The sequence below is a fragment of the Chiloscyllium plagiosum genome, unplaced genomic scaffold (assembly GCF_037043375.1).
Source record: "Chiloscyllium plagiosum isolate Xiang-an unplaced genomic scaffold, Cpla_swu_hap1 HiC_scaffold_4, whole genome shotgun sequence".
Taxonomy (NCBI): Eukaryota; Metazoa; Chordata; class Chondrichthyes; order Orectolobiformes; family Hemiscylliidae; genus Chiloscyllium; species Chiloscyllium plagiosum.
The window spans coordinates 12,625,786-12,653,630 of NW_028270142.1; the positions used below are offsets into that span (position 1 = coordinate 12,625,786).

General features: G+C 41.3%; 1 protein-coding gene across 1 annotated transcript in view; it reads left to right on the forward strand.

The window, feature by feature from the left end:
• The window catches only part of kcnb2b (potassium voltage-gated channel subfamily B member 2b), a 335,347-nt gene extending 321,567 nt beyond the window's left edge, over positions 1-13,780 (forward strand). The window contains exon 2 of the mRNA XM_043689198.2: positions 234-13,780. Within this exon, the coding sequence (XP_043545133.2) occupies positions 234-2,324 (2,091 nt within the window). The 3' untranslated portion in view covers positions 2,325-13,780. The remainder of the gene's footprint in view (positions 1-233) is intronic.
• Positions 13,781-27,845: the final 14,065 nt, after the last annotated feature.

The following is a 27,845-nucleotide window of genomic DNA, read 5'->3' on the forward strand; positions in this document are numbered from 1 at the left end:
CACTCATTATGAATTAACTCACTGTGAACTTTTGTAAATAGTTAAATTTTGAAAATAAACACTAAAACTGTTTATTTTCATTTTCTTGAAAACCAAGCTTTCTCTTTCAGAATATTATTTCCCTGTTTTATTAACCTGTTGTAAAACATTGTAATATAGCTGCAATCTTTCTACAACACACCTTATAAGAAATTCAAAAAATTAAACATTTCTTGGTTTGTTCTATCTTGCAGATTCTGGCTATCATATCCATTTTATTCATCGTGTTGTCAACTATTGCCTTGTCTCTCAACACCCTCCCTGAACTTCAGGACAAAGATCAGTTTGGACACCCCAATGACAATCCACAACTCGCCCATGTTGAAGCAGTGTGCATTGCATGGTTCACAATGGAGTACCTTTTGCGCTTTTTATCATCACCAAATAAGTGGAAGTTTTTCAAAGGTCCATTAAATGTCATTGATCTTTTGGCTATCTTGCCATATTATATCACAATTTTTCTCACTGAATCAAACAAGAGTGTGCTCCAATTCCAGAATGTTAGACGAGTTGTTCAAATATTCCGGATCATGCGGATACTACGAATTCTTAAACTGGCCCGACATTCAACAGGACTGCAGTCACTAGGTTTTACTCTCAGGAGGAGCTATAATGAATTAGGTTTGCTAATATTGTTTTTGGCTATGGGTATCATGATATTTTCAAGCTTGGTATTTTTCGCTGAGAAGGATGAAGATGCTACCAAGTTTACAAGCATTCCTGCATCTTTTTGGTGGGCCACTATCACCATGACAACTGTCGGATATGGGGATATATATCCTAAAACGCTGTTAGGGAAAATAGTTGGGGGTCTTTGTTGCATTGCTGGAGTACTGGTGATAGCTTTGCCAATACCAATCATTGTAAACAACTTCTCAGAGTTCTACAAAGAACAGAAAAGGCAAGAGAAAGCAATTAAGAGACGAGAAGCCCTTGAAAGAGCCAAAAGGAATGGAAGTATTGTCTCAATGAACTTGAAAGATGCATTTGCTCGCAGTATGGAACTTATGGATATTGTGGTGGAGAAAGGGAAGGATAATGCGATTAAACAAGAAAAACCCATAGATAATCACCTTTCACCAAGCAACTGGAGGTGGAGAATGTCTGAAACAAGCTCTAATAAATCCTTTGAGTCTAAATATCAGGAGCTAAGCAGGCATAACTCAAGTGAGCAGGTAAACAATCGCATCCCTAGCCCACAGCATCTGAATGCGCAAAAGCTGGAGGAAATATATAATCAAATGACAAAGACACCATCTCAGCCAAACGTTAACAGCAGCAAGATAGAGCAGTCTGTTAAATCAGCTATACATGAAGAAGAACTAGAAATGGAAGAAGTTCCGTACTTAAGCGACCCGTTGCTCACTGCTCCCGTAGAGCCAATATTAGACATGCGGAGTATCTCGAGCATTGACAGCTTTGCAAGTTGTGCCGCTGACTTTACTGAAGCTGATAGGTTTCCACACCCTTCGAAAATAACTGAGCCAGTGCACTTGAGATGGATGGCTTGCCCTGGTTCCCTTAATGAGCATCAGTCTTTCATTACCAGGGAAAACACCAAGTTCAAAGATGGTGCTTGTGAACTCAATGCAAATGAAACTTTCACTTTTGCCCAAGAGCAGCCAGGGTGCTCTAACTTCAATAGCACATTGGAAAGCCCCAAGAGCTCACTGAAAGGTAGGAATCCTGTGAAATCTAGGTCGCTTAAAGTGAATTTTATGGAAATGAAACATGACACTCCTCAGACACCATCTAGTACAATTAGACCATTACCAGTAATAGTAACAGATTTATTATCTACACCTAAGCATATCAGCACCACTTTGCTTGAGGATAATTCTTCTCAGGATCAGAGGCTACCCTTGGGAACTGACATACCAGATTTCCATAAGACATCCAGTAAAGAATCACCACAACTACTGCCTAAGCAGAGACATTTTGCATTCCCAACACCAGGAACGGAGGGTTGTGTCAATACAGAGAGTGGTGTAGGTGAAGAGTTACTGGTGAAAGAAGAGGCACATCAAACTAACCAGCAGGAGAACAGCTCCCTTGGGGAGCATGATAAGCACAGCAAGAATGAAAACCATATCAAAAATGTGTGTGTGGCAGATGCTGTTTCTCCAAAGTACACCAGTCAAAACTGCACACACATTGCAGCAGGAGATGGCAGTAAAGACGATAGCCACTCTGGATATAAAATGGAAAATCACATGTTTACACCAGAAATTCATGTTACATCGGGGGAAGGTGGTTATTCTTCCTCATGCGAAACCAGCATGTGACTATGGATAAAATAATATTAATATTTCTGATTCTTTAAAACTGCTAGTTGGATGATGCCTGTTATTAACAAAATAAAGTGGCATAATTCTTGTGCCTATGATATTTTTGCATGGCATGAAGGATCTTTTAATCAAGCCACTGTTTGACTCAAAATGTTAGACTGCTTTCCGGCAGACAAGGGATTTGAAAACAGTGTGGCAAAACTCAGGGTTCCTTGTGGAGCCCAAGTACTGTAAAGTTTAGAGATGTTTTCATCTTTCCACTTACAAGACCAGAATCATTTTATGCTACTGCAAATTCACTACACTGGAATATTTTAGGTTTTGCACAAAGGGATGACAGAATGTATGTGCATGAATTAGAAACCAATATGAAAGAGGTGTGTAGAGCCTGTAAGTGTAATTATTTGTAAATAGTTGGGGAATTCATAAAACAAAGTATTCATAGAAAACAATTATTCTGATGCGCAATCATTTTTTCTTTCATAGCACAATACCTGGAGGAGGTTTCTAAAATCTTGTTGCAACTTGCAAACAGAAATGACATATTGATCTGGAGTTTCCTCCTGTTTTGTGCACAGATAATCTGGGTGCAAATAAATTAAATACTATAAATGGTTGCTAAAATTTGTTTTTAAGCGACTTACTCTCACAGCTGCAATATGCCCAATTCTCTGCAATTTTTTTTGTATGACTTTTGAACTTTGCACTGAAATGCATCTCCACTTACAAAATTAGCTGAACCCCAGAATCAGAACACGAGTTACCTCCAACTGTGCTTTCCCAAGGATGGGGTAATTCATTGCATTGTACCTAAATTCTCACTTACATGTGCGCGCAAGGCCATATAAATCCATTGCCAAATATCCGACTGGCCAAGAGCTCACACATTATTGGAAAAAAAATTTGGAAAATGGCCTATTTTATGGCTGTTCCTTCAAGAATGAAAAATTAGAAATGCTTCAGATTACATGCAGGATCACAATTAACTATTGTGAAGTTAATGCAACAGAGAATCAAAATAAACTGATCATTTTGGCTCCAGCAATTCTGAAAGTGCAAAGTTTCTCCTAAAATGATATTTTATCCCATCCTATTGGTAACTTGATGAGAGTACATCAATTGCACAGTTGTTTGCACTAATTCATGTGAAGTTTTACATTAAGGCTTATGCTTATTAGCTTGCATGGAGATTTGGGTGTAATTTCACCTCAACCACACTGATGCATTGTCAAGTGCCACACTGACAAATGGAGGAAATTCCAGGACATATTTCTATCTATCCTGATGGAGTATATGTTCGTTGAAAAAGATGGCAGATTTACTTAGGCGATATTTATTTATGATAAGAGATGATCACAATTGAGATTTGCATAAATCTGTTAGTTTAATATATTTTTGTTATGCCTGAGTTTTGAAAGAATGGAGAGGATTTAATGACCAGGAATCAGAATGCATAGCATTAGTCTTTCATTGGTTTACCTTGTATTGATACTTGCCAAATAGTCATTACAAATGGATAAACTGTATTTTTCTTGTCAGAATTATATTTTTATGGGTTATTTGAATAATATATTTGTGTATTTTGGAAGACCCAGGCTACCACAAAGGTTTTAAAGGGTTTTCAGGGGAATAATTATGTATTGATGTCCTTCTAAACTTTGCTGACTCCAGTATTAATGTTCGGTGTTTGCCTAAGTTAATGTCCAATACAACTTGAATAAGTAAATGTATATTTCACTTAAAGTTGATAACTGACAACTAGTCAAAATTTAAATTGCCTAGTGTCCATTTTCCTATGAAACCATCTAAGTTAGTTCTGAAGATTCCTGGTGTATGGTCATTAATTCTCATCATGTTGGAAAAATCCCTCACTGAATTATGTGTAACTGAATTGTAAAACCCTTCTTTACAAAACTGTTTACAATTATTTTACACATAGTACAATAGGAAACCACACAGTACATAGCTAAATTCTTGTTGCTTTTCAAATACTGTATTTGCTAATATGTAAGATTTCACATATTTCATTTGCACTTTAATTAATGTCATTGTTTAAGTGCTGCACTGTGAACACTTCTGTACCATTAATTGATGAGAGAAAAAAATCTATTAATTTGTTTTAATCAGTAAACATTATTTACAGCCATGATAGGAAAATATTCTAATGAACTAAAGTAATACAAGTCACATAACCTCTGCCTGAAATATTAAACTGTGTTTTCCATACAAGTCAGTATGTTCGAACACATTGGAAGCATACTGTAATGTTTTTATTCTGTGTTCAGTCTGTGATTTTACACCTTTAAGTTGTGAAAAGATAACAGCATATTTCTTTCTCATTGAGCAAATAATATAATTTTTGCTTATTGCTGATAAATATCACTGCAGAATACTTTCTTTTCAAATAATCAAGGCAAACTTTAAATGTAATTATTCCATTTGCCAGAAAGATTGCTATGAAGGCACCAGTAGCATGTGAAAGATATTTGACTAGATAACATACATATTGAGAATGAAAGAAGCTTTTACAACTTCTTGAAAAGGTAGCTTTAGATTAAATGAAAATACCAGAGCTCCTAATGGAAATGTCTTCAGGGAATGGGTTGGACCATAAAAAGGAAGAGTGATGGAAAACAATTATCACTGCTTGTTCATGTGCCAGAGAAGAAACATGTCGAATACAAACAGGTGGAGTTTTCTGTGTTCCCCCTAATGCAAGAATCATTCTTATGACAGTCAAAACGTTATCTTAAATTCAGATTGGTCATTAATATGTAGTGAAATCAAACAAATTAAGAAAGAACTGTTAAGTTGTAAAGTTTAAATGGAAAAAAAAATAAACTTTCTGACACTAATAACATATTTACAAGAGTCTCCCAAATAATTGATCCTATCTGAAGGAAATTCACATTGTCACAATTATTCAAGTGTGCATTTATAAATCAATATCAGGTCTGCAATATGACTTAAAATATGCTCATAGATCTATATTATTTTTCTGACAGAGCTAACGTTTTTTTGCAACACACATTGTAAAATATAAGCCCTTCCTGAAGAAGGGCTTATGCCCGAAATGTCGATTCTCCTGTTCCCTGGATGCTGCCTGACCTGCTGCGCTTTTCCAGCAACACATTTTCAGCATTGTAAAATATAACCCTGACTTTAACTCTGACCAGAAATTGTCAGCCTAAGCCATGTGACTGTTGCAAATGAACACCAAGGCCAGAGTACCTGACTCTTAACTCCAAAGTGAGTGGGTTCAAACATTAAATTCCAAAAAAAACATGAAATAAGAAATCAATCTCTGATGAACTTGCTGACCTGTGGTTTTAATGAGCCAGTTGTGAAAGACCAATTCTCTCATAGGAGCAGAGTTGGAGGATTGATTATTTAAATGGTATGATGATAGTGTCTGCTGTCATTCTATCTGTAATTCAAGTCTAGATGGGTTTCCAAGATGAAAGAAGACTGAATCCATGAGGTGAGTGTCATTTCAACACTGTTGATAGAGCAAGAGGAAAAAGAGGGTGTTTCACTTGGCCTAACAAACCAGCTAGTAACTGGCCATGCAACCGTTATACTACGTCCCACCATCAAAACCCCTGGCACCTTGAGAGACCCTGGATTGCTGTCAGTCCCCTGACAACCACCTGACAGCTCCCAGCACCATTTATTCTCCAACTCTCAATCTGATCCTTTTTTTCACCATTGGGTCCATCATTGATCTGCTCTTCCATCCCACCAAAGATCTCTTTATGATTACACACATACACATATACACACACACACACACACAGCAATTGGAACTCCACCCTCACCCTTGACTAGGATCATTTCCATAACAAAGACCTACTCTGCCATCACCTCACCCATTATACCAAGTTGTGCTCCACGGCTAAGATTTGGTATGCCAGACTTCTCCACCAACAGGCTTCTAGTCCTCTCCCTCACCTCACCCTCACCTCTTGCACCCGGAACCCATCTCCAGGCAAGGATCCAGATCAGGCTTCTACCTCAGAAGGAAAAAGCAGTAAAACTGGCAAATGGAATGTTTTGGTCCAACTTGTATACTTCAAAATGGAGTTCCTTTAATGATAAGGTCATTCTCAGAATCACAGAGTGCCAAAGTGGGCCACTTGAATCATGGTGCCTGTGCCAACTCTCCACATGAGCATGATGACTTAATGCCATTCTCTTGCATTTTCCCCATGGCTTTGTGGATCAGAAGACTTTGAGCAATGCAGGCTCGTGGGTGAGAAATCTAGGAGAATCATGTAAGAAATCCATTAAGGCCTTTCTCAAAGTCAGAAGCAAGAAGTTGCATTTTCCAAAAGTATTTCAGGTGTCCATACAAGATTCTTGCCTATTAACAAGAATTCTTACTCATTATCCCCCTCATTAATAGCAGATCTCATCTCTTCTACCACGAGCAGGATAGAAACTAGACTCTGACAGTTCTCAAAGGTGAACCTGAAACTCGCAAACACCTCACTGCTTACTCATCCAGACCTCCATGTTGGACATCTGGTATTAAAATGTCAGCGCATGCTCTGGGACAGCTACCCCATGCATCTGACAAATGCCAGCCTCTCCCCACCCTCATGACACATCTCCAATCTATTTACCTGCACTGCACTGGCTTTTGCACTGCTATGTTACACTTTGGAACATACTGGTGCCTTTCATTGCGATGCTGCTGAAAGGATAACAGCCGGCCAGCAGATTAGGCTGCATCGCAAGGTTGCTCACTTGCTCTCCTAGCTCTCATTCACCTTTCGCCTACTTGGGTGTTCCCAGAATCTCTGCATTGTCCTGCCTTGCCTTTTGGAGCAGACACAAAGCCAAGATGCTGACCATGTTTGGCAGCACTCACTGTCAAAGGGGGGTGTGTGCGTCCATGCTATGTAAGTGTTACACCAGCACCATATGCCAGCAGATGGCGCCGCTAGCACACTGCATGTGCTTTAATCAAATATAGACCTAAAAATCACACAACACCAGATTAGAATTCAATAGATTTATTTGGAAGCACTAGCTTTCGGAGCACTGTTCCTTCATCAGGTAGCAGTGGAGCAGAATCATAAGACACAGAATTTATAGCAAAAGATCACATGGTCATGCAATTGAAACGATATATTTAACAAACCTAGATTGCTGTTGAGGATGTGAAACTGAAAAAGCATAGCCGGTCAGGCAGCATCCAAGGAGCAGGAGAATCAATGTTTCGAGCATAAGCCTTTCATCAGGATGCTGTCTGACCGGCTGTGCTTTTCCAGCACCACACTCTCGACTCTGATCTCCAGCATCTGCAGTCCTCACTTTCTCCCTCCTTTAAACCTGGATTGCTATTAAGTCTTTCATCTTTTAGAATAGGTTGCGGGTTTCGGTTCATTAATATGTATCAATTAGTATTAATCAAATAGCCATGGCACAACATCAAAGGGGAGTGTTGCTCAGCCACATCAAGGGAGAGAGCCTTCACTCAGGGAATCCCAGCAGTGTAAGCCAAGGGACTGATATCCTGACAGGTATGACAGGCCTCTCCACACAACCAGCTTCTAGCCTGTCATTCAGGCTGACTGTGGGCAGGAAACAAACAGGATTAAGGCAGATTGTCAATTAACAACTTAAGGAATGTGGTTCTTCTGGGGTTACCAGTCTCAAAATAGAATTCCGTCTCCCATCTTCCCCTCATCCCTTGCACCTGGGACCCATCTCCAGGCTAAGATCTAGGTTGTCCTGCTCACAGGGGATGAGCAGCCGAAAGAGAGGTATCCCATCACTCATCTTGGCTCTTTCTGTCCTATGATGAGCTGTTTTCTCCTGCAATAAGCAAAAAGGAGGTATTGAGCCAAACGAAAGTGAGTGGAACAGATGTTAGTGCTGGTGCAGGAGAGGGAAAGGTGGTAAGGTGTCCCGAATGAGTGAGTAGGTGGTGCTAAGGTTATACGAGACAGAGTGAAGAAAGATGTTGCAAGCAATAGTGAGAATGGGAGACCAGACACCTTAGTGGGAAGTGGATACTGCAGAAATAGAGTGAGTATGAGGTAACAGAGAGAAGACTGTTACGCTGGCAGAGTGGGGTAGTCATTGACCTTTGTTGCTGAGCATACGTACGTGTGGCTGAGACCACACTGACCCAAATGGTGATGTCAGACCAGGCCAGAAGAGTCTGGTGTCCTGGAGTCACCATCCCTCTGCACCTTAGCATGATTTCCAAGGCCCTCTCTGCAGAGTAGGGAACCAATTTCCCCTTCTCTGGAAAGTCTGGGATAAATGTTAGTAACCAAGCAGAGCACTCCACAGTGGCAGCATTAGTCTGGGTATGTAATGGCATTTTAAAGATGGCGGTGATGATGATGGTCTGTACTGGGATGCCCTGGTCATGGAATGTTCTTCTGTCTACAGTGAGATAGTAGAATTGGACTATCATCCAACAAAAGAGGTTCCACAGGGGCATAGTAAATAGTTAATGAGGCAGGTTTGGAATGATAGTATGAGAAAATTTGATAGGCCTGGTGGAGAAATGAAATTTTGGCAAAATATGTAAAGATTTAGTCTGTTGTTTCTATTTAGATAAATATCCAATGTCCTCTTGAATGTCTCCCCCATACTTCCAGGTAGTGGATTCCAAACCCAAACACTTGTATTCAAAGGTATTTCCTCACAGCACATTTGCTTCTTTTGCAGATCACTTTAAATCTCTGCTGTCTCATTCTTGACCCTTATACAAGTAGGAACAGTTTCTGTCTTTCTAGTCTATTCTACCCAGCCCCCTCATGATTTTGAGCTTCTACCAGATCTCCTTTTAGCCTTCTTCTGTCCAAGGAGAATAGTTCCAACACCTTCAAACTATCTTTGTGACTGAAACATCTCACTCCTGGAACAATTCGTGTAAATCTCTTCTGCCTCCAAACCATTCATATCCTTCCTGTAGTTTAGCATCCAAGTCAGCACACACGATGCATCGCCTAAGGTCTCCTAAATGACTTGCACAAGCTTAGCATCACCTCCTCACTCTTGTCTTCCACGTTCATTTTCAAATATTACTTGTTTTATTAATTATTGCTCCCTGGAATGTTTATGCTGCTCTGGCCCACAAAGAAACTAAATAAACATAAATTTAATTAAATGTACAACACCTCTGGCCCTGCTCCTATTACCATCTAGCTGATATCAAGAAGGCATTAATGGTGTCTAATCTGATTCTTTGTGTAAGACTTTTTCTCTCATGCCTTTCTGCTGATTAAGATCAGAAATGATGTGGAGGTGCCAGTCTTGGACAAGGTCAAAAATCACATGACATTGTTTATAGTCTAACAGGTTTGTTTGAAAATACAAGCACCTGATGAAGCACCTGAGGTGACAGCAAGACCACAGTTCCTTGGTTGCCATCTCATTTTTTTTTAATTGATTCATTTTTGTGGGACATCACTGGCTGGCCAGCATTTATTGCACCTTGAGAATTGAAAATCTGTCAAGTATACAGTCAGGCAGTTAAAAAAAAATGTTAATATAGTGGTTTAGTGTCATCAGTTAAAGTATTTGATTTTGTTCTGGAATTAGGATTTTGTATTTGGCCATTTTAAAACTAAGCTGATCAGATGCCAACTCATGGGCACCTGAAGACAGCAGAGAAAGGTTATTTTACATGGCGTGTAAAAGTATGACATTTCCTCTTCTCAATCTATTGGTTCCTTATCTTTCACAAAAGCACCATGCACATAAATAGTAGCTACAGCACAGCAAATATGATTTACTACCAAAAACTGAAATGCTTTGCTTTTCAGTGTGCCATATAATTAATTGCCTTTGAACGTAAGCACTAAAGTGGATTATTATTCTACTGGGTGTGGCCAAATTTTGTTCACTACGTCAGATGTATGACATAGTAACATGGGCAAAAACATCTTCTGAAAAGTTTTAAAGATAATTATATTGTTTTGCTTATCATTGCATATATTAGCGTATTTGTGTCTGATACCGAATTTGATCATTGACAATTGACAGTTTGAAACATTAATGTTTGCTGTTCAACTACAAGACATTATAATTTTCAATTTATTTTTTATTTAGTCACAGGTGCTGATTTGCAGAGCAAAAGCTTATGAGTTCTGAAGTATTATTACTTTGTGATCTATTCTTGTCATTCTTTGCCATTCAACTTGACTGAACATATTAACTAAATAAGGCAGAAGTCATTCAGTCCATGTGAAAAGGATTGTGTGCAAATGCTTTCAAAAATACATAGTGCAATACAATGGGAGACTGCTGAATCAGTGAATGTCCCAGCTGCTTCATCAATAACCTTCGCTCCACTATAAGGTCAGAAGTTCATTGATGATTGCATAATGTTCAGCACCATTCGTGACTCCTCAGATACTGAAGCAGTCCATGTTTAAATGCAACAAGATCTGGACAGTACCAGATTACAGCTGACAAATGGCAAGTAATATTCACACCATACAAATGCCAGGCTATGACCACTACCAATAAAAGACAATATAACCACCGCCACTTGACATTCCAAGGTGTTCCAATTACTGAATCCCCCACTATCAACATCCTGGAGGTTACCATTGACCAGAAACTCAACTGGACTTGCCATATAAATACTGTGCCAACAAGAGCAGGTAAGAGGCTAGGAATATTGTGATGAGTTGCACACATCCTGACTTTCCAAACCCTGTCAGGACACAAATCGGGAATAACATGGAATACTCTCCACCTGCCTGGATGGGTACGGCTCCAACAACACTCAAGAAACTTGACACTACCCAGGACAAAGCAGCCCACTTGAATGGCACCACATCCACAAACAGTCATTCCCTCACCACCGACACTGAATAGAAGTAGTGTGTGTTATCTACAGGCACTGCAGAAATTCAACAAAGATTCTCAGACAGCACCTCGTAAACTTACAACCACTTCCATCTAGAAGGACGTGGGCAGCAGACACTTGGGAACACCACTAGCAGTAAGTTCGCCTCCAAGCCACTCGCCACTTGGAAATATATCACCATTCCTTCAGTGTAGCTAGGTCAAAATCCTGGAATTCCTTCCCTAAGGGCATTGTGAATCAATCCACAGTATGTGGACTGCAGTGGTTTAAGAAGACAGCTCAAGATGCAACAAGGCGTTGCCCACATCCCACGAGTGAATTTTAAAAAGTACAAGGATCATCCACTCAGAGATGGAACAACTGACTCTGCACAGTCACATGGTGTCCAGCCAATTATTGTGCACATTTGTGGGTGGGACACAGACAATTGTGCAGTGAGGGAATCTGCCCTCAGTCACCTTTGATCTTCCCTCCATCACACTCAATCCTCCCTCTGTCCTATCTTGACATAACCATGATTTGCCTTTTACGCATTGCCAATTTATTTCCCAACTTCCACTGAATGGTCAGAAAACTGACATTTCGCTTCCCGCATAAATTAGTGTACCTTCCTGTCTCATGTCCTGATCTGAGAGTTTTACAAGATGTTGTGAAGAGTGTGCATGTTAATGTCAGTCAACTATTTCTCTCTCTCTGTATATGTTGAAGTTTTAATAAAGTTTGTTTTGATTGTTATTAATCCCTGTAATCATGTCTTTATTAGAATATGTTTATTTCTATTGAATGATTACAATATCACAATTGTGTACTGTGTATTCAAAAACAATTTGAATTCAGCTACTAAAGGTTCTCAGCCACTTACAGACTATAGGAGCACACTTTGAGGGAAAAAAAAGTAGAAATCTTTATGTTTGAATGTTTTTATTTCATCATAGATTTTCCATAAAAAGATTCTCTAATGTCAATATTATTTATAATTATTATATATTGTTACATTTTACTTACGTGAAAAATTAGTTCTTTCTAACATACAGGCTGATTATTCTGGATGAAGATGCCAAAGGTGCAATGCATCTGAATACTTCAATACAAAAGCATTATCAGAAAATGAAAGACACCTTTAGTAATCATGTACAAGTTATGTCAGGAAAGTGGAAGATATGGCCTCTATTAAACACTTGAGGAAAGAGTTTACTGCACAGGTTTGAGACATTCACTTTATGGCAAAGGAAGTTACTAGGCTGTATCTAGTTCAGACCATGGTGATGAGAATCATGGTGGCTGGGCCATCTAATCATTGGCGATGTGCCTACATCAGTCAATCAATAGCGATAAAATCTCTCACAATCAAGTCAGAAGCCAAAAGGGATTACTGCAGTTAAGCTCCTTAGTGAGCCAGTCAACACTCATCCCTGAGGTCACCACAATTTAGTGGTGCCTCAGGAATCTAATCAGAATAGCACAGCATTCCAGAACCTTTAGAAGATATATCAATCCAACTGCATTGGATTTGGCAGTGGTCTTCGGGGGGTGCGGGCTGTGTCCTTTGGAATCAGGCATCGGACTTACTATTTGGCCCTACCTCAATCCTTCTCCGATATCCTGAACCTTGTGATACCTATCTGGTCATCATTCACCTTTGGTTTCGGGGTAACCAATGATCCTGTGTCCAAGTGAATACAGTGCTGCCAACATCTATTGCTCTGACTGGAAGTGACTATTTGCTGCCAGCCTCTGACCCACCAGTGGTTTCCAGCAGCTTTCTGCTTCTAGGGCCCCCTATCCCAGAGAAGGTTCATCAGTGACTGTTTAAGTGCCTGATTTAATTCCATCAGGTCTCCTTCATATAATTGAGGGTGTCCCCCTCCCAGTTCTCTGACCAGTGGAAATGACCTACATTGGATACACACATTCCAGCCTACTATCAGTGAAAATTCAAGTATAAAGAGGTAGGTGTAAGTGCTGAGCCACTAGAGTTATTTAATCATACAGTTTTCAGTTAAAATGAGCAATGTAGAATATTTTTGTTTGCTGCAAGTTACCATATTGCCAAAGGACTAAAGTACTTGACCTAAATCTTTTTGGTCACTTCTTATTTAAATTATTGTACCAATTGCAACACAAAACATTTAGCTCGCAAATCATATTTGAATTAATGATTTCTATTTATTAAAAGAAGGCTTGACACAGGCCAGAGAAATTGACCAATTTTGTAAACCCACTTTCCTTTTCTCGGCACTCCGTTATTCAACCAGAAATTCATTTCTCTCTCATTTATTTGAATGGACATTCCTGCATTTTACTTTGTTAAAACTGCTATTATGTGATATTTATGTGACTAGGTTTTACTGAACTGCAAAGTGTTTCTGTACAAATCATCTATTTATGTGCATGTAGCTGTCTTTAAAACTCATGTGACGTCATAATACCTGTTTAAATTAAGTCAAAATGTATATAAATATTAACATCATCACAACTATTCACATAAACAGGATATACAATAAATATGTATACAAATCATACTGTCTATCTTGCGTACACTGTAAAATCTGCAAAACATTCATATCTGACTATAGCAGTGTTACAGTCACTGATTACTCCTGAAGTTAAAGGTCATCTGATAATATTTATGTAAGAAATAAAACTAGAACTTGGGGTCACTATTTAAAAATCAGGAATATTCTATGTAACAAAGAAATGAGAGATTTTCTTTCCTCTGAGAGGATCGTGAGACTTTGGAATTCTGTTCCTAAAAAGGTGGTAGGAGCAGACACTTTGAATATGTTTAAGGCAGAGGTGGATCGGTTTTTATTAAGCAGGAGGCTGAAAGGCCATCGGGGCTAGACTGAAGTGCAGGTTTGACTTTGCAATCAGATCAGCCATGATCTTATTAAATGGAAGGGCAGGGTCAAGGCTTGAATGGACGACTGCACCTAATTTGTATGTTTGTACATATAAGGATCCCCAGCACTTCATACCATACCGTAAGATAACAATTAGTCAAATATTTAATAACTATTCAATTTGTTTTTATATGTGGCAACTTTTTGGGGGGGCTTCTGCCACTCCAATGGCAACATAGCAGCAGGTGAGCTTGGGAAATTCAGATACTGATATTTGGTGCAAAAGTGATGCAGTTCTGGAATAAGTGAATAGAACTTAAAGAGTTAGTCAGAGTACATAAGTTTTCCATCTGTTCTGAAACATGTTAAATTTCAATAGCACTGATGTCTGCCAGAGGATGTGCCAATCATCTAAATGCTGGATGTGTTCTATTGACAAGATAATGAGAGCATCAGTAGTTCCAACTAAGATTCTGACAATAAATTAAAATTGCATCTGCCTTAAGTTCACTATTTAAATATTTTAGCTGCATGACTTGTCAATTGTGGTAGCATGGTGATATTGCTCTTCAAAAACAGCAAAAGCATGCAATCTGCACACTTAGCTGGAATCACAATAGACCAGGAGGAGCAGTAACACAAGGTCTAGATTAGTTTAGGACATTTGGTTGGCATGGACAAGTTGCACTGAAGGGTCTGTTTCTGTGCTATACATCACGATGACTCTGTGACTCTTGTCTTCCCCAATGTTTGGGGAAGGATTGCAACATTTGCAATTCTCTCTCTCAACTGGAAAACGGCTCTGCAAACACTACCATTACTAGGGTTTACCTCATGACAGGTATTATTTCATTGGTCCCAAGCATCTCCTGCTCTTTCTGACCAGCCTAAACATCATTCCCACTGTCCAGACCCTTTCCAGGTTTTAACATGACATTTTCCACTCGTGGATTACCAATGATACAATCAAGTCTGACCTTGCTGTCATTGCAACTATACCATTCATGGGGCATAATCACCACTCATGCAGTCCATGTGCTGTCATTGCACTCCATTGGAAACCTTATAACAACAGCTTGGAGGAGAACATCTCAACTGTTCACACTCAGAAACCACACTGAGGCAACCAATTCACCTACATTCTGCACTCTTCAAAACTTATGGATGTGTGGTTAGTGAGGGGAATCGAGAATGGGGAAGCGAGGGAGAAAGGAGAACAGGACAGTGAGAGAAGGGAAGCACAGGGCAGAAAGGGGAGTGTGATAGCGGGAATGGAGAATGGGGAATGGCAGTGGCAGTGGAGAACTGGATGTGAAGCTGGTTGGCACAGTAGTGCAGAGAGTGGGGTAGCAAACAAGATGGTGAAGGCAGCAATGTGGCATGGGGAGTGAGGAGTAGGGAGGTGAGGAAAAGGCAGCAACAAGAAATGCAAGACTTTTGGTTCCAGTTCCAATTTCTTGTTCTGGTTCCAGTGAAATGCACAGTGATGATACCAGCTTTGCTGACTTCCTGCTCCAGTGCATTAACAGGAAGTAAAAATCAATTAAAATAAAACAAAGAATGGTGGATGCTGAAGATCTGAAACAAAAACAGAAATTGCTGGAGACACTCAACAGATCTGGCAGTTTCTGTGCAGAGAAAACAGAGTTAACGTTTTGAGTCCAGTGACCTTCAAAATAGGTAAATATTAATTGTTTGGAGAAATGCATTTGCACAACGTATGCCAGCATTGACTTTCCACAGTCATGTGATTTCTACCTTTGCTGTAGATTTCTTTCACTCTAGTCTGTGGTGAACATTAAACACTTTATTTGAAATCTGGTCTTAAAACAGTGAAGCTGAGATTGAATGATTTTTCAAAGATGTGTCATTTCAAGAATGTTTTGATCAGGTGACTCTCCTCCACTGTCTTTACTATCCCCTCAGTAGGATGCAGTAGATGTGGAAAATAGGAAGTAGGAGAGAACATCAGGACCCTCTGCTTCACATTGATGCTGCACAGGTGGTCATTGAAACTCCAGTTTCCCAAAATTCTAACCCATTTCAATGCAGCTCTACAAATCCCCCATTTTTTTGTCCCTCTGTGTCCTGTCATTCTGCATAATGCAGTTAACCTATGGACTTCTGATAGCCATTTCAGCACCATCTCTAACATTTCAAGGATGTTGCCACGATTGCAGGGTTTAAGCTATAGGGTGAGGCTGAACAGGCTGGGGCTATTTTCCTTGGAGCATCAGAGGCTGAGGGGTGACCTAATGGAGGTTTATAAAATCATGAGGGGCATGGATAGGGTAAATAGACAAGTTCTTTTCCCTGAGGTGGGGAGTCCAGAACTAAAGGGCATAGGTTTAAGGTGAAGGGGAAAGATTTAAAAGGGACCTAAGGGGAAAATGTTTCATGCGGAGAGTGGTGCATGGATGGAATGAGTTGCCAGAGGAATTGGTGGAGGCTAATAAAATTACATCATTTAAAAGGCATCTGGATGGGTATATGAACAGGAAATGTTTAGTGGGATATGGGCCAAATGGTGGCAAATGGGACTAGATTAATTTAGGTTCCTTCTTTAACTGCTCACAATATTCCAATGTGGTCAGACCAGAGCCTTATATAGCCTCAGCAGTACATCCCTGTATTCTTGCCCTCTTGAAATGAATGCTAATATTCCATTTATCTTCCTAACTGTCAACTGAACCTGCATGCTAATCTTAAGAGGATCCTTAACTCGGACTCTCAAATCCCTTTGTGCTTCAGATTTCTGAAGCCTTTCCCCATTTAGAAAACAGTTTATTCTTTCCACCAAAGTGCATCGCCTCTTACCAACATTGTATTCCATCTACCATGGTCGGGATGGACAAATTGGAGTGAATGGTCTGTTTACATGCTGTACAGCTCTATGATTCTATGACCCATTTTTAACACCTATCTCATGGGAGGTCGGCCAAACAGGCATAACTAGCTTCTATTTCACAAGGGTCAAAGAGTGTGGTGCTGCGAAAGCACAGCAGGTAAAGGCAGCATCTGAGGAGAAGGAGAATCAATGTTTCGCATATAAGCCCTTCATCAGGAAATTTCGAATGCTGATTCTCCTGCTCCTTGGATGCTACCTGACCAGCTGTGCTTTTCCAGCACCACACCCTTTGACCCTTGTGAAATAGAAGCAAATATTGCCTTAACTCTCGACTCTGATCTCCAGCATCTGCAGTCCTCACTTACTCCTTTCTATTTCACAAAGGGGTCATTTTTCAAAATTAAACTTATTTCCCTGGCAAACATGGCATCAGTGAAATGGACATTCACAAATGGTTTATCTGACAGATAATCAGTTGATAATCTGCAAGTGTCGATCCAAGACCTCAAGAATGCATAGTCACTCAACAGCTGCTTCCTGTCCCTGCAGCGAAGACAGCCAATGAAGTCTGGTCTCTGTCATGTTCTGGAAATAATGCTTGAAACTGCAGTTTAAAATTTAAATTGATCTCTTCTAATTTATGATATGCATTTGGAATATCCTAAAATATATCCAGTGCCTGTTGGTCTGGCAACATCTGTGGAGAGAAAGCAGAGTTAACGTTTCAAATTCAATGACTTTTCTTCATAAGTTTAGAAATTGAGGATATTGTTGCCAAGGGACAGTTTGTGTTGAGGAAGTGTGAAGTTTGCAGAAGAACTTGGACAGTCTAGGAGAGTGGGCTAAGAAGTGGTAGATGGAATACAATGTTGGTAGGAGGCGATGCACTTTGGTGGAAAGAATAAACTGTTTTCTAAATGGGGAAAGGCTTCAGAAATCTGAAGCACAAAGGGATTTGAGAGTCCGAGTTACGGATCCTCTTAAGATTAGCATGCAGGTTCAGTTGACAGTTAGGAAGACAAATGCAATATTAGCATTCATTTCAAGAGGGCGAGAATACAGGGAGAAAGGAGAAAGTGAGGACTGCAGATGCTGGAGATCAGAGCTTAAAAATGTGTTGCTGGAAATGCGCAGAAGGTCAGGCAGCATCAAAGGAGCAGGAGAATCAACGTTTCGGGCATAAGCACTTCTTCAGGAATACAGGGATGTACTGCTGAGGCTATATAAGGCTCTGGTCTGACCACATTGGAATACTGTGAGCAGTTAAAGAAGGATGTGCTGGTGTTGGAGGGAGTCCAGAAGAGGGTTGCAAGAATGATCCTGGGGATGAAGGGCTTGTCATATGATGATTGAGGGCTCTGGGTTTGTACTCGATGGGGTTTAGAAGGATCGGGGAGATCTGATTGAAACTTATAGAGTACTGAGAGGCCTGGATGGAGTACACATGGAGAAGATCTTTCCACTGATAGGAGAGACTAGGAGCTGAGGGCACAGCCTCAGAGTGAAGGGACTACCCTCTGGGAGGATGTTATTAAACTAGAAAGGCTATTGCCGGGACTAAAGAGCTTGAATTACAAGGACAGGCTGGATAGACTGGACCTTTTTCCCTGGGGGGTCGGAGGCTGAGGGTTGCCCTTATAGTGGTTTATAAAATAATGAAGGGCAGAGATAACGTGAATATCCAAGGTCTTTATCCAAAACCCGAGGGCATTGGTTTAAGATGAGAAGGGAAAGGTTGAAAACGGATTTGAGGGGCAACTTTTCCACACAGAGGGTGGTGCCTGCATGGAATCAACTGCCCAAGGAAGCGGTAGAGGTGGATATGATTAGAACATTTAAAAGGCATCTGGACAGGTTTTTGAATAGGAAAGGTTTAGAAGGATATGGACCAAACACAGACAAATGTGGCTAGTTCAGTTTAGGATACCTAGTCAGCATGGACGAGTTTAACTGAGGGTGGTAAATCTGTGGAACCCATTGTCGCAGAAGGCAGTAGAGGCCAAGTCAATGAGTGTATTTAAGACAGACATAGAAAGGTTCTTAATTGGTATGGGGCATCGATAGTTATGGGAGAAGGCAGATAAATGGGATTGAGAAACATATCAGCCATGATCACATGGGGGAGGAGATGGGCCAAATGGCCTAATTCTGCACCATACCTTATGGTTCTGAAGAGAATAATGGTCTCAAAATGTTAACTCCACTTTCTATCCACGGCTGCTGCCAGACCTGTTGAGTTTCTTCAGCAATTTCTATTTTTGTTTCAGATTTACGGCACTTTTAGTTCTTAGTCAAATGTCAGTTTTTGCTTGCCTTCAGTGAATATTTATTAAGCTTTATTTTCCCTCATAATGTTTGCATTGCAGCATTTGTTGCCCGTCTCTAGTTACCCTTAAGAATGTGGTGGTAAGCTACTTTTTATAGAAATAGTACAGCTCATCTAATGAGGTACTTCCACATTATTGTTTGGAAGAGAATCCCAAGCAGTTGAGCCAGTGACAGTGAAGAAACAGTGATATAGTTCCAAGTCAGGGTGCAGTGTGTATTTGATACAGTCCTCTAATCTAGGAATTGGATATGAGTTCGATTTTGTAATGGTGTTGACCTTCTGATAATCCATGCAGAATCGTTGAGTCCCTTCCAGTTTGGGAACTAAGATGATCAGTGAACTCCACTTGCTCTGGCTTGGCTTGATGATGTCGTCATCGAGCATGGCCTCTACCTCCATCTGGATCTATCTGGGTTTGAAAGGATTAAGCCAATAGGAATGTTGTTTTATCGGAGCAGTACTCCCTATGTCTACTTCAGGTAAAATAGCATTAGTCCTTCCCATCTGATTCTTACATATGTCCTCATACTGCAGTAACAAATCATTCAACTGCGTTCTATGCTCCTGAGACAGATAGATTATTAACCTATGCCACTCCTCAAGGACTTCTTCATTTTTAATCTATTTTGAGGCACATCAAAATCTACATTATCTGGATTTGATTCCTCACTCTGCAGGGCAGTAAGTAACACCTGTTTCTCCAGTTCTTTCTCTCTGGAATAATACGGTTTCAACATGTTCACATGACAGACCCGATATCTTTCTTTTCTATCTGGCATTTTTACTAGATAGTTCACCTGACCCAACATTTTCTCAATTTGATAGGGACCACTAAACATGGCTTTGAAGGGATCTCCTATCACTGATAACATTACTAACACGTCATCCCCTCAGGAAAACATCTGAGTCTTAGAGTTTTATCTGCCACCTGCTTCTTTCTATACTGTGCTCTCTTTAGGTGCTAACTCATCTACACAATTTAGTCTCTCCTCACCTCCGATACATAATCTAAGTGTGAGATCGCCGACTTTGGTCCTGTCAATTTTTCTTTAGTTAATTTCAAAGGACATCTCACTTCACGCCCGAATATGAACTCGAAGGGAGTGAACTGAGTAGATTCATTTGGGGCATCTCTAATGGCAAACAATATGAATGGGATACCTTTATCCCAATCATTCGGGTAATCCTGACAGTATGCTGTCAACATGGTCTTCAAGGTCTGATGCCACCTTTCTAAAGCTCCCTGGGATTCAGGATGATTTGCACTGGATCTAAAGTGCTGTATACCTAAGCTATCCATAACCTGCTTAAACAGCCTTGCAGTAAAATTTGACCCTTGGTCTGACTGAATCTCTCTGGGTAGCCCTTACCGTGTGATGAAAGCTATTAACACCTCTACTACCCTTTTTTGCTTTGATACTCCATAATGGAATTGCCTCCGGAAATCTGGTAGACACATCCATTATGGTTAACATGTACTGGCTCCCACTTTTAGTTCTCGGGAGGGGACCTACACAATCAATTGCAATCTACATGAAAGGTTCTTCAAATGTGGGAATTGGCAACAAAGGAGCTGGTTGTATTACAGCCTGTGGCTTACCTACCATTTGGCATGTATGAAACATTCGGCAAAAGTTAACCACATCCTTCTGCATTCTAGACCAATAAAAATGTTTGTGTACCTTAGCCTGAGTCTTTTGTACCCCTACGTGACCTCCTTCATGTGCTACCCAAAACACTTGCTGTCTCTATGCTACCAGCAACATAACCTGGTGCACTTCAGCCCATTTCTCCTCTGCACTAACTTGCCGTGGTCTCCGTTTCTGCCTTAGGATTCTATCTTTCAGATAATAACCGTGCAGAATATTCTCTGCCTCCTTTTCAGAGTATGCATCCACATATATATCTTTTATTGGCTTGTCATTCTGTTGCAAGTCTCTTAGCCTTTCAGGACTAAACACTTCTGACTGACCCTCTGCCTGTTCCGGTTTTTCCTGCACAATTACGTAAAACAGGGTATCCACTAACTGAACCTCAATTCCTTCATGTTTCTCTTTACTTTTTGCTGTGACTTATGATAGTGGGATCTGGTTACCACACAGTCTGGAAAAATACCAGGATATTTCTGTTTTGATTCCTCAGCTTCTTGGTCTTCCTTGGGCTTCTCCACAATAAGGGGTGTCACTCCCACCTTGGATCCTGCTAAAGCATTCCTCAGAACAAATTGAATTCTTGGAACTAACACTCTTTTAATCACTCCCTCTATAACTTTCCCAGTCTTGAGTTCACACTCCAACTGGATCTTACATAGGAGAAAGCTAAATTTCTGTCCACCTATCCCACAAATTACTACACTCTCCGAAAAAATGCATATTCGCTCATCCCTTACTGTCAGCGACTGGTTAGATCCTGTATCTCTCAAAATTATAACTTCTTGTCCTTCCCCCCCCCCCCCCCCCCCCCCCCCCCCCCGTTCTTTCTGAGTAAATTTTACCCACAGAGCCCAATTCTTTGTAGAGATCAGTTACTAACTCCATATCCAGCACCTGCCTTCCCTGGCTCTTCTTAGGGTCTCCTTTACTACCTTCACTAATGTCACTGGCTTAGCTTCTTTTACCACAGTGCCTTTCTTTAATGACCAGCACTGTGCCTTTACGTGTCCCACCTTCTGGTGGTGAAAACACCTTTTCCCAGGGCCCTTCTGAAACCATCAGCACTGTAATTTTCTGTGTCCCACTCCATTACAGTGAAAACATTTGAGGCCCTTCACCCTCATGGACTTCCTTATCTTGTGGTAAATGCTTACTGGTGTTCTCTACTCATTCTTTTGTAATGTAGGATCTCCCCTTCTTCCAACTTCTATCCCTCTTAGGATGAAATTCTGGCCGGAAGCTTGGTTTTATGCACCAGTATGTATTTGTTTTCTAATTCTGCTGCCCTTCTCACTTTCTGTTCCTCCACGTGAATTCTTACCATCTCTGCAAGTGAGTTTTCCACCAGCAGAATAACCTCTAGTAGAGCCTCAAAGGTCCTATCTATTTTCAAAGCATGCACCCATTTATCAAAGTAACTGTGTTTATGTTTCTGGACCGCTGCCTATATGTTTCTGATACCAATTCATTAGCACTTAAAATAGCCTGTTTAACCTCTTCATAATCTCTTGACCCCTCATCTGACAGTGCGGCAAATACCTCACTAACTCTATTTACCAATTTAGTTTGAACGAGCATTACCCATGAATCCTTGGACCTCTCCATCTGCCTAGCCAATTTTTCAAATGAAATAAAGAAGGCTTCAACAAAATGTGGCAGTTTTGACATAATTGTATATATCACTACCTTCCCTTTTAAACTCCATCCTGTTAACTTGACTTTGCTAAGTCGCAACTTCTCAAGTTCAAATTCTCTCTCTTTTTGCTCAGCTAAGAATCTTCTCTCTTTCTTTTTCCTCCCTCCTCTTTTCTCTCTTCCTTTCTTCTCTCTCTTTGCTCAGCTAAGAACCTTCTCTCTGTCTCTTTCTCTCCCCCCTTTCTCTCCCCCTCCTCTTTCTTCTTTCACTTTCTTTCTCCATCTCTCTTTGTTTATCTTCTAACTCCATTTTCCTCAATTATAATTTAAGTTTTTCTACCTCTATAGCACTTGTCTGTTTCTCTGGCACACCTAAGTGTTTGAGTAATTCCCTTACAATTTCAGCTTTACTTTTGTCCTTGGTTAAACCAAACCTAATTTCTTTGCTAATTCTAAAAGTGTGGCCTTTTTCTTTCCTTCTCAACTTTCTTGGCAAATTTGAGAATCATCTTCAAATCGCAGAACCTCCTTAGCAATTTCAACAGTCATTTCTCTCACTTTTAATTTAATCAACCGCAAGCCACCAAAATTAAACAAATTGCCTCATCTACATTTTATTTAAAGATCTCGGATACTAACCCACAAGTGTTTAAATCTGCTGGGATTTTTCGTACCCCCAAATCTATTCAAAATCTGTCTAAGCAAGTTCAAATCCTAAATCCAAGACCCAAACTGTTCAAATCGCAGATAAAAGCCCCCCAAACTGTTTAAATACTGGCAATGAGCCCCCAAACTGTTACAGCATGGGGCAAACCCCCTCTGTTAATTTTAAATCAGCAACACAGAAAAAATCTATCCCTTGTGGTGATTTGTGAAAATTCAAAAGGCCAAGAACTATTTAATGTAAAAAGTAACAACTTTGTTTCTTAAGGTATAACAGAGAATAATTAACTCACAACTATTTACAACTCCTTCCTCTAACCTATCTTTTACTTTCCCTTCTATAATACTAGTCCGATAAAACCCGTAATTAAGATTTACTGAACAATTCAAGTTTCAAAACAAGCCAGCTGTCGAATCTTCCCTTTATATCTTCCTTAGTCTTCTTTTCTTCTTAGGGATTTCTGTTTCACAGGTCACGGATCGATAAAGGTACCTTTAAGAAAGTTTTTTTAGGGCAGTCTGGACTGGTGGCTTGGCAGTTCTCCCTCAACTGCTCACTTTTTCCCAGTCTTATCTCCCAAAGCATCAGATTGTTTCATTGGGTTTTAATATCGTCAATATACTAAATTCAAACTTGATTGGAGGTTGGTATTTTGGGTCATAATTTAAACTGATTGGTCGAATTTGAATTTGTTTTGTCATCTCCAGGCGACCCAGCTAATCTAGCCGTTCGACTAAATGTTACATTGTTGACTTAGTCAGAACACTTGGTGTTGTATCAGGTAGTTCTGCTAGTTTTTAACTCTAATATAATGTACAGTACCCCCTACACCTTCATAACACGATGTTTAGGATGCATATTGTTTTCACTTACCACAGAGGATAACAACAACTTGTATTTCTATCGTGCTTTTAATAGAATGAAATATCCCAAAGTATTTCTGAGGAGCCTTATAAAACAAAATATAACAAAAAGCCACATTAGGTGAATTGACCATAAATGCCACCTTTTGAACCATTTGCAACAGCAATGGGAATGGTGAGAGCGAGGGCCAGGGGGCTGCTGGGCAGGTACATTTTTCTCTTTAAGACTTACCTCGTGAATGGGCGGAGCGAAGGCTCAACAGGAGTGGATGCGGATCCAGGAATTGCTGGGCACGTGAACTATATTCAGGCTATGGCTAAACCCAAGACACTACACATGCGGTGTCTCCCACCCATACACCTCTAACCCAAAAAAAATTGTGTGTGTGGAGGCTTGATAGGCTAAGGGTTTTTTTTCATTTATTCAATCTCCCTTGGTAATTTAGAGCAGAGGGGATGCAGGCTTGGGCAGTTGCAGGCTCTTCTTGCAGGATCGGGAGGTAAGGGTCACCACTGGTGTCCCTGCTGACTTCGCCTGCAAGAAGTGCACCCAACTCCAGCTCTTCATGGACCGCGAACTGGAGCACTGAATCATTCAGAAGGCTGAGGGGGTGATAGAGAGGAGTTATTGGGGGTTGTCACACCTAAGTTACAGGATAAAGGTAGCTGAGTGACCATCAGGAGAGAGAAAGCGAATAGACAGTGCAGGGTCCCCCTGTTACCATCCCCCTCAAAAATAAGTATACCACTTTGGATACTGTTGCCAGGGTGAACTTACCAGGAGAAAGCCACAGCAGCCTGGCTCTGTGGCTCAGAACAGAAGAGGGAAGAATAGGAGACTAATAGTGACAGGAGATTCAATTGTGAGAGGAACAGACAGGAGATTCTATGGGCGTGAGCGAGACTCCAAGATGGTGTGTTGCCTCCCGGGTGCCAGGGTTAGGGATGTCTCAGATTGATTCTACATGATTCTGAAAGGGCAGGAAGAGAAGCCAGAAGTCGTGGTATACATCGGTACCATTGACATAGCTAGGAAAAGGGAGGAGGACCTGAAAAGAGAGTATAGGGAGTTAGGGTGGAAGCTAGAAGGCAGGACAAGCAGAGTAGTAATCTCAGGATTGCTACTGGGGCCACGTGCTAGTAAGGCTAGGAATAGAGTGAGTGCAGAAAAACATGTGGCTGTAGGGCTGGTGTAGGAGGGAGGGCTTCAGATATGTGGATCATATACTGTGGAAGGTGGGACCTGTACAAGAAGAACAGGTTGTACCTGAACAGGAGGGGCACCAATATCCTGAGCAGGAGGGTTTAAATTAGTTTGGCAGGGGGGTGGGAACTGGACCTACGGATCGGATGATGGAGTAGGTAGTGAACAGCCAGATACAGTATGCAGAGAGTCTGTGAGGAGGGATAGGCACTTGATAAGGAATAGGTGCAGCCACTGTGATGGGTTGAAGTGTCTATTTTAATGCAAGAAGTATCAGGAATAAGGGTGACAAACTCAGAGCATGGATCAGTGCTAGGAACTATGATGTTGTGGCCATTACAGAGCCTTGGATATTACAGGGCAGGAATGGTTGTTGAATGTTCCAGGGTTTAAATGTTTCAAAAGGAATAGGGAGGGAGGTAAAAGTGGTGGGGGAGTGGAATTGCTAACCAGGGGTAGTATCACAGCTGCAGAAAGGGAGGTCATTGGGGAGGGTTTGTCTGCAGAGTCAGTATGGGTGAAAATCATAAACATGAAAGGAGCAGTCACTTTATTGGGAGTTTTCTACAGATTTCCAAACAGCAACAGAGACATGGAAGAGCAGATTGGGAGGCAGATTTTGGAAATGTGCAGAAGTAAAAGGGTTGTTGTCATGGGTGACTTTAACTTCCCTAATATTGATTGGAACCTCCTCAGTTCAAATAGTTTGGATTGAGCAGTTTTAGTCAGGTGTGTCCAGAGGGATTCCTGATGCAATATATAGATAGGCCAATTAGAGGGGAGACTATATGGGATTTTGTGCATGGTGATGAACCAGGTCAGGTGTCAGATCTGTACTCATGGAGAGGGATAGGAGCAGACAGTATGGGAAAGTATTTAATTGGTGGGGGAATTACAATCTTATCAGGCAGGAACTGGTGCGGCGAAATTGAGAACAGATGTTCTCATGGAAATGCACAACAGAAATATGGAGGTTGTTTAAGAAGTACTTGCAGATAGTGCTGGACAGTTTTGTTCCACTGAGACAAGGAAGAGATAGAAGAAGAGGCAATGGAATACAGGGAAACCTGCCTGTCTGGATACAGAATTAGCTGCACATAGAAGACAGAGGATGGTGGTAGATGGAAAGTATTCAGCCTGGCACTCAGTGACCAGTGGTGTTCTGCAGGGATCGGTTCTGAGACTTCTGCTCTTTGTGATTTTTATAAATGACTTGGATGAGGAAGTAGAAGGGTAGATTAGTAAGGTAGCTAATGACATGAAGGTGTAGTTATGGATAGTGTGGAGGGCTGTTGTAGGTTGCAACAAGACATTGACAGGATGCAGAACTGGGATGATAAGTGGCAGATGGAGTTCAATTGTGAAGTGATTCAGTGCTGGGTCCGCTACTTTTCATCATTTATCTAAATGATTTAGATGTGAGTATAAGAGGTATAGTTAGTAAGCTTGCAGATGACACCAACATTGGAGGTGCAGTGGACAGCGAAGGAGGTTACTTCAGATTACAACGGGATCTTGATAGATGGGCCAATGGGCTGAGAAGTGGCAGATGGAGTTAAATTTAGATAAATGTGAGGTGCTGCATTTTGGGAAAGCAAATCTTAGCAGGACTTACACACTAAATGGTAAGGTCCTCGGGAGTGTTGCTGAACAAAGAGATCTTGAAGTGCAGGTTCATAACTCCTTGAAAGTGGAATCGCAGGTAGATAGGATAGTGAGGAGAAAGTGAGGTCTGCAGATGCTGGAGATCAAAGTTGAAACTTTATTGCTGGAACAGCACAGCAGGTCAGGCAGCATCCAGGGAACAGGAGATTCGACGTTTCGGGCACAGGCCCTTCTTCAGGAATGAGCAGAGAGTGTTCAGCAGGAGAAGATAAAAGGTAGGGAGGAGGGACTTGGAGGAGGGGAGTTGGAAATGTGATAGGTGGAAAGAGGTCAAGGTGAGGGTGATAGGTCGGAGTAGGATGGAGGCGGAGAGGTCAAGAAGAAGACTGCAGGTCAGGAAGGCGGTGCCGGGCTGGAAGGATCCGGCTGAGACAAGGTGGGGGGAGGGGGGATGAAGAAACTGATGAAGTCCAAGTTCATCCCCTGCGGTTGGAGGGTTCCCAGTCGGAAGATAAGACGCTCCTCCTCCGACCGTCGGGTTGTTGTGGTTTGGCGGTGGATGAGTCCAATGACCTGCATATCCTCGGTGGAGTGGGAGGGGGAGTTGAAATGCTGTGCCACAGGTTGGTTGGGTTGGTTCGTCCGGGTGGCCCAGAGGTGCTCTCTGAATCGCTCCGCAAGTAGGCGGCCTGTCTCCCCAATATAGAGGAGGCCACACCGGCTGCAGCGGATGCAGTAGATGATGTGGGTGGAGGTGCAGGTGAATCTGTGGCGGATATGGACGTTTCCCTTGGGGCCTTGGAGAGAAGTGAGGGGGGAGGTGTGGGCGCAAGTGTTGCACCTCCTGCAGTTGCAAGGGAAGGTGCCGGGAGTGGTGGTTGGGTCGGTGGGGGGTGTGGATCTGACAAGGGAGTCGCGGAGGGAGTGGTCTCTACGGAAAGCTGATAGGGGAGGGGAGGGAAATATATCCTTGGTGCTGGGGTCTGTTTGGAGGTGGCGGAAGTGACGGCGGATGATGCGCTGTACATGGAGA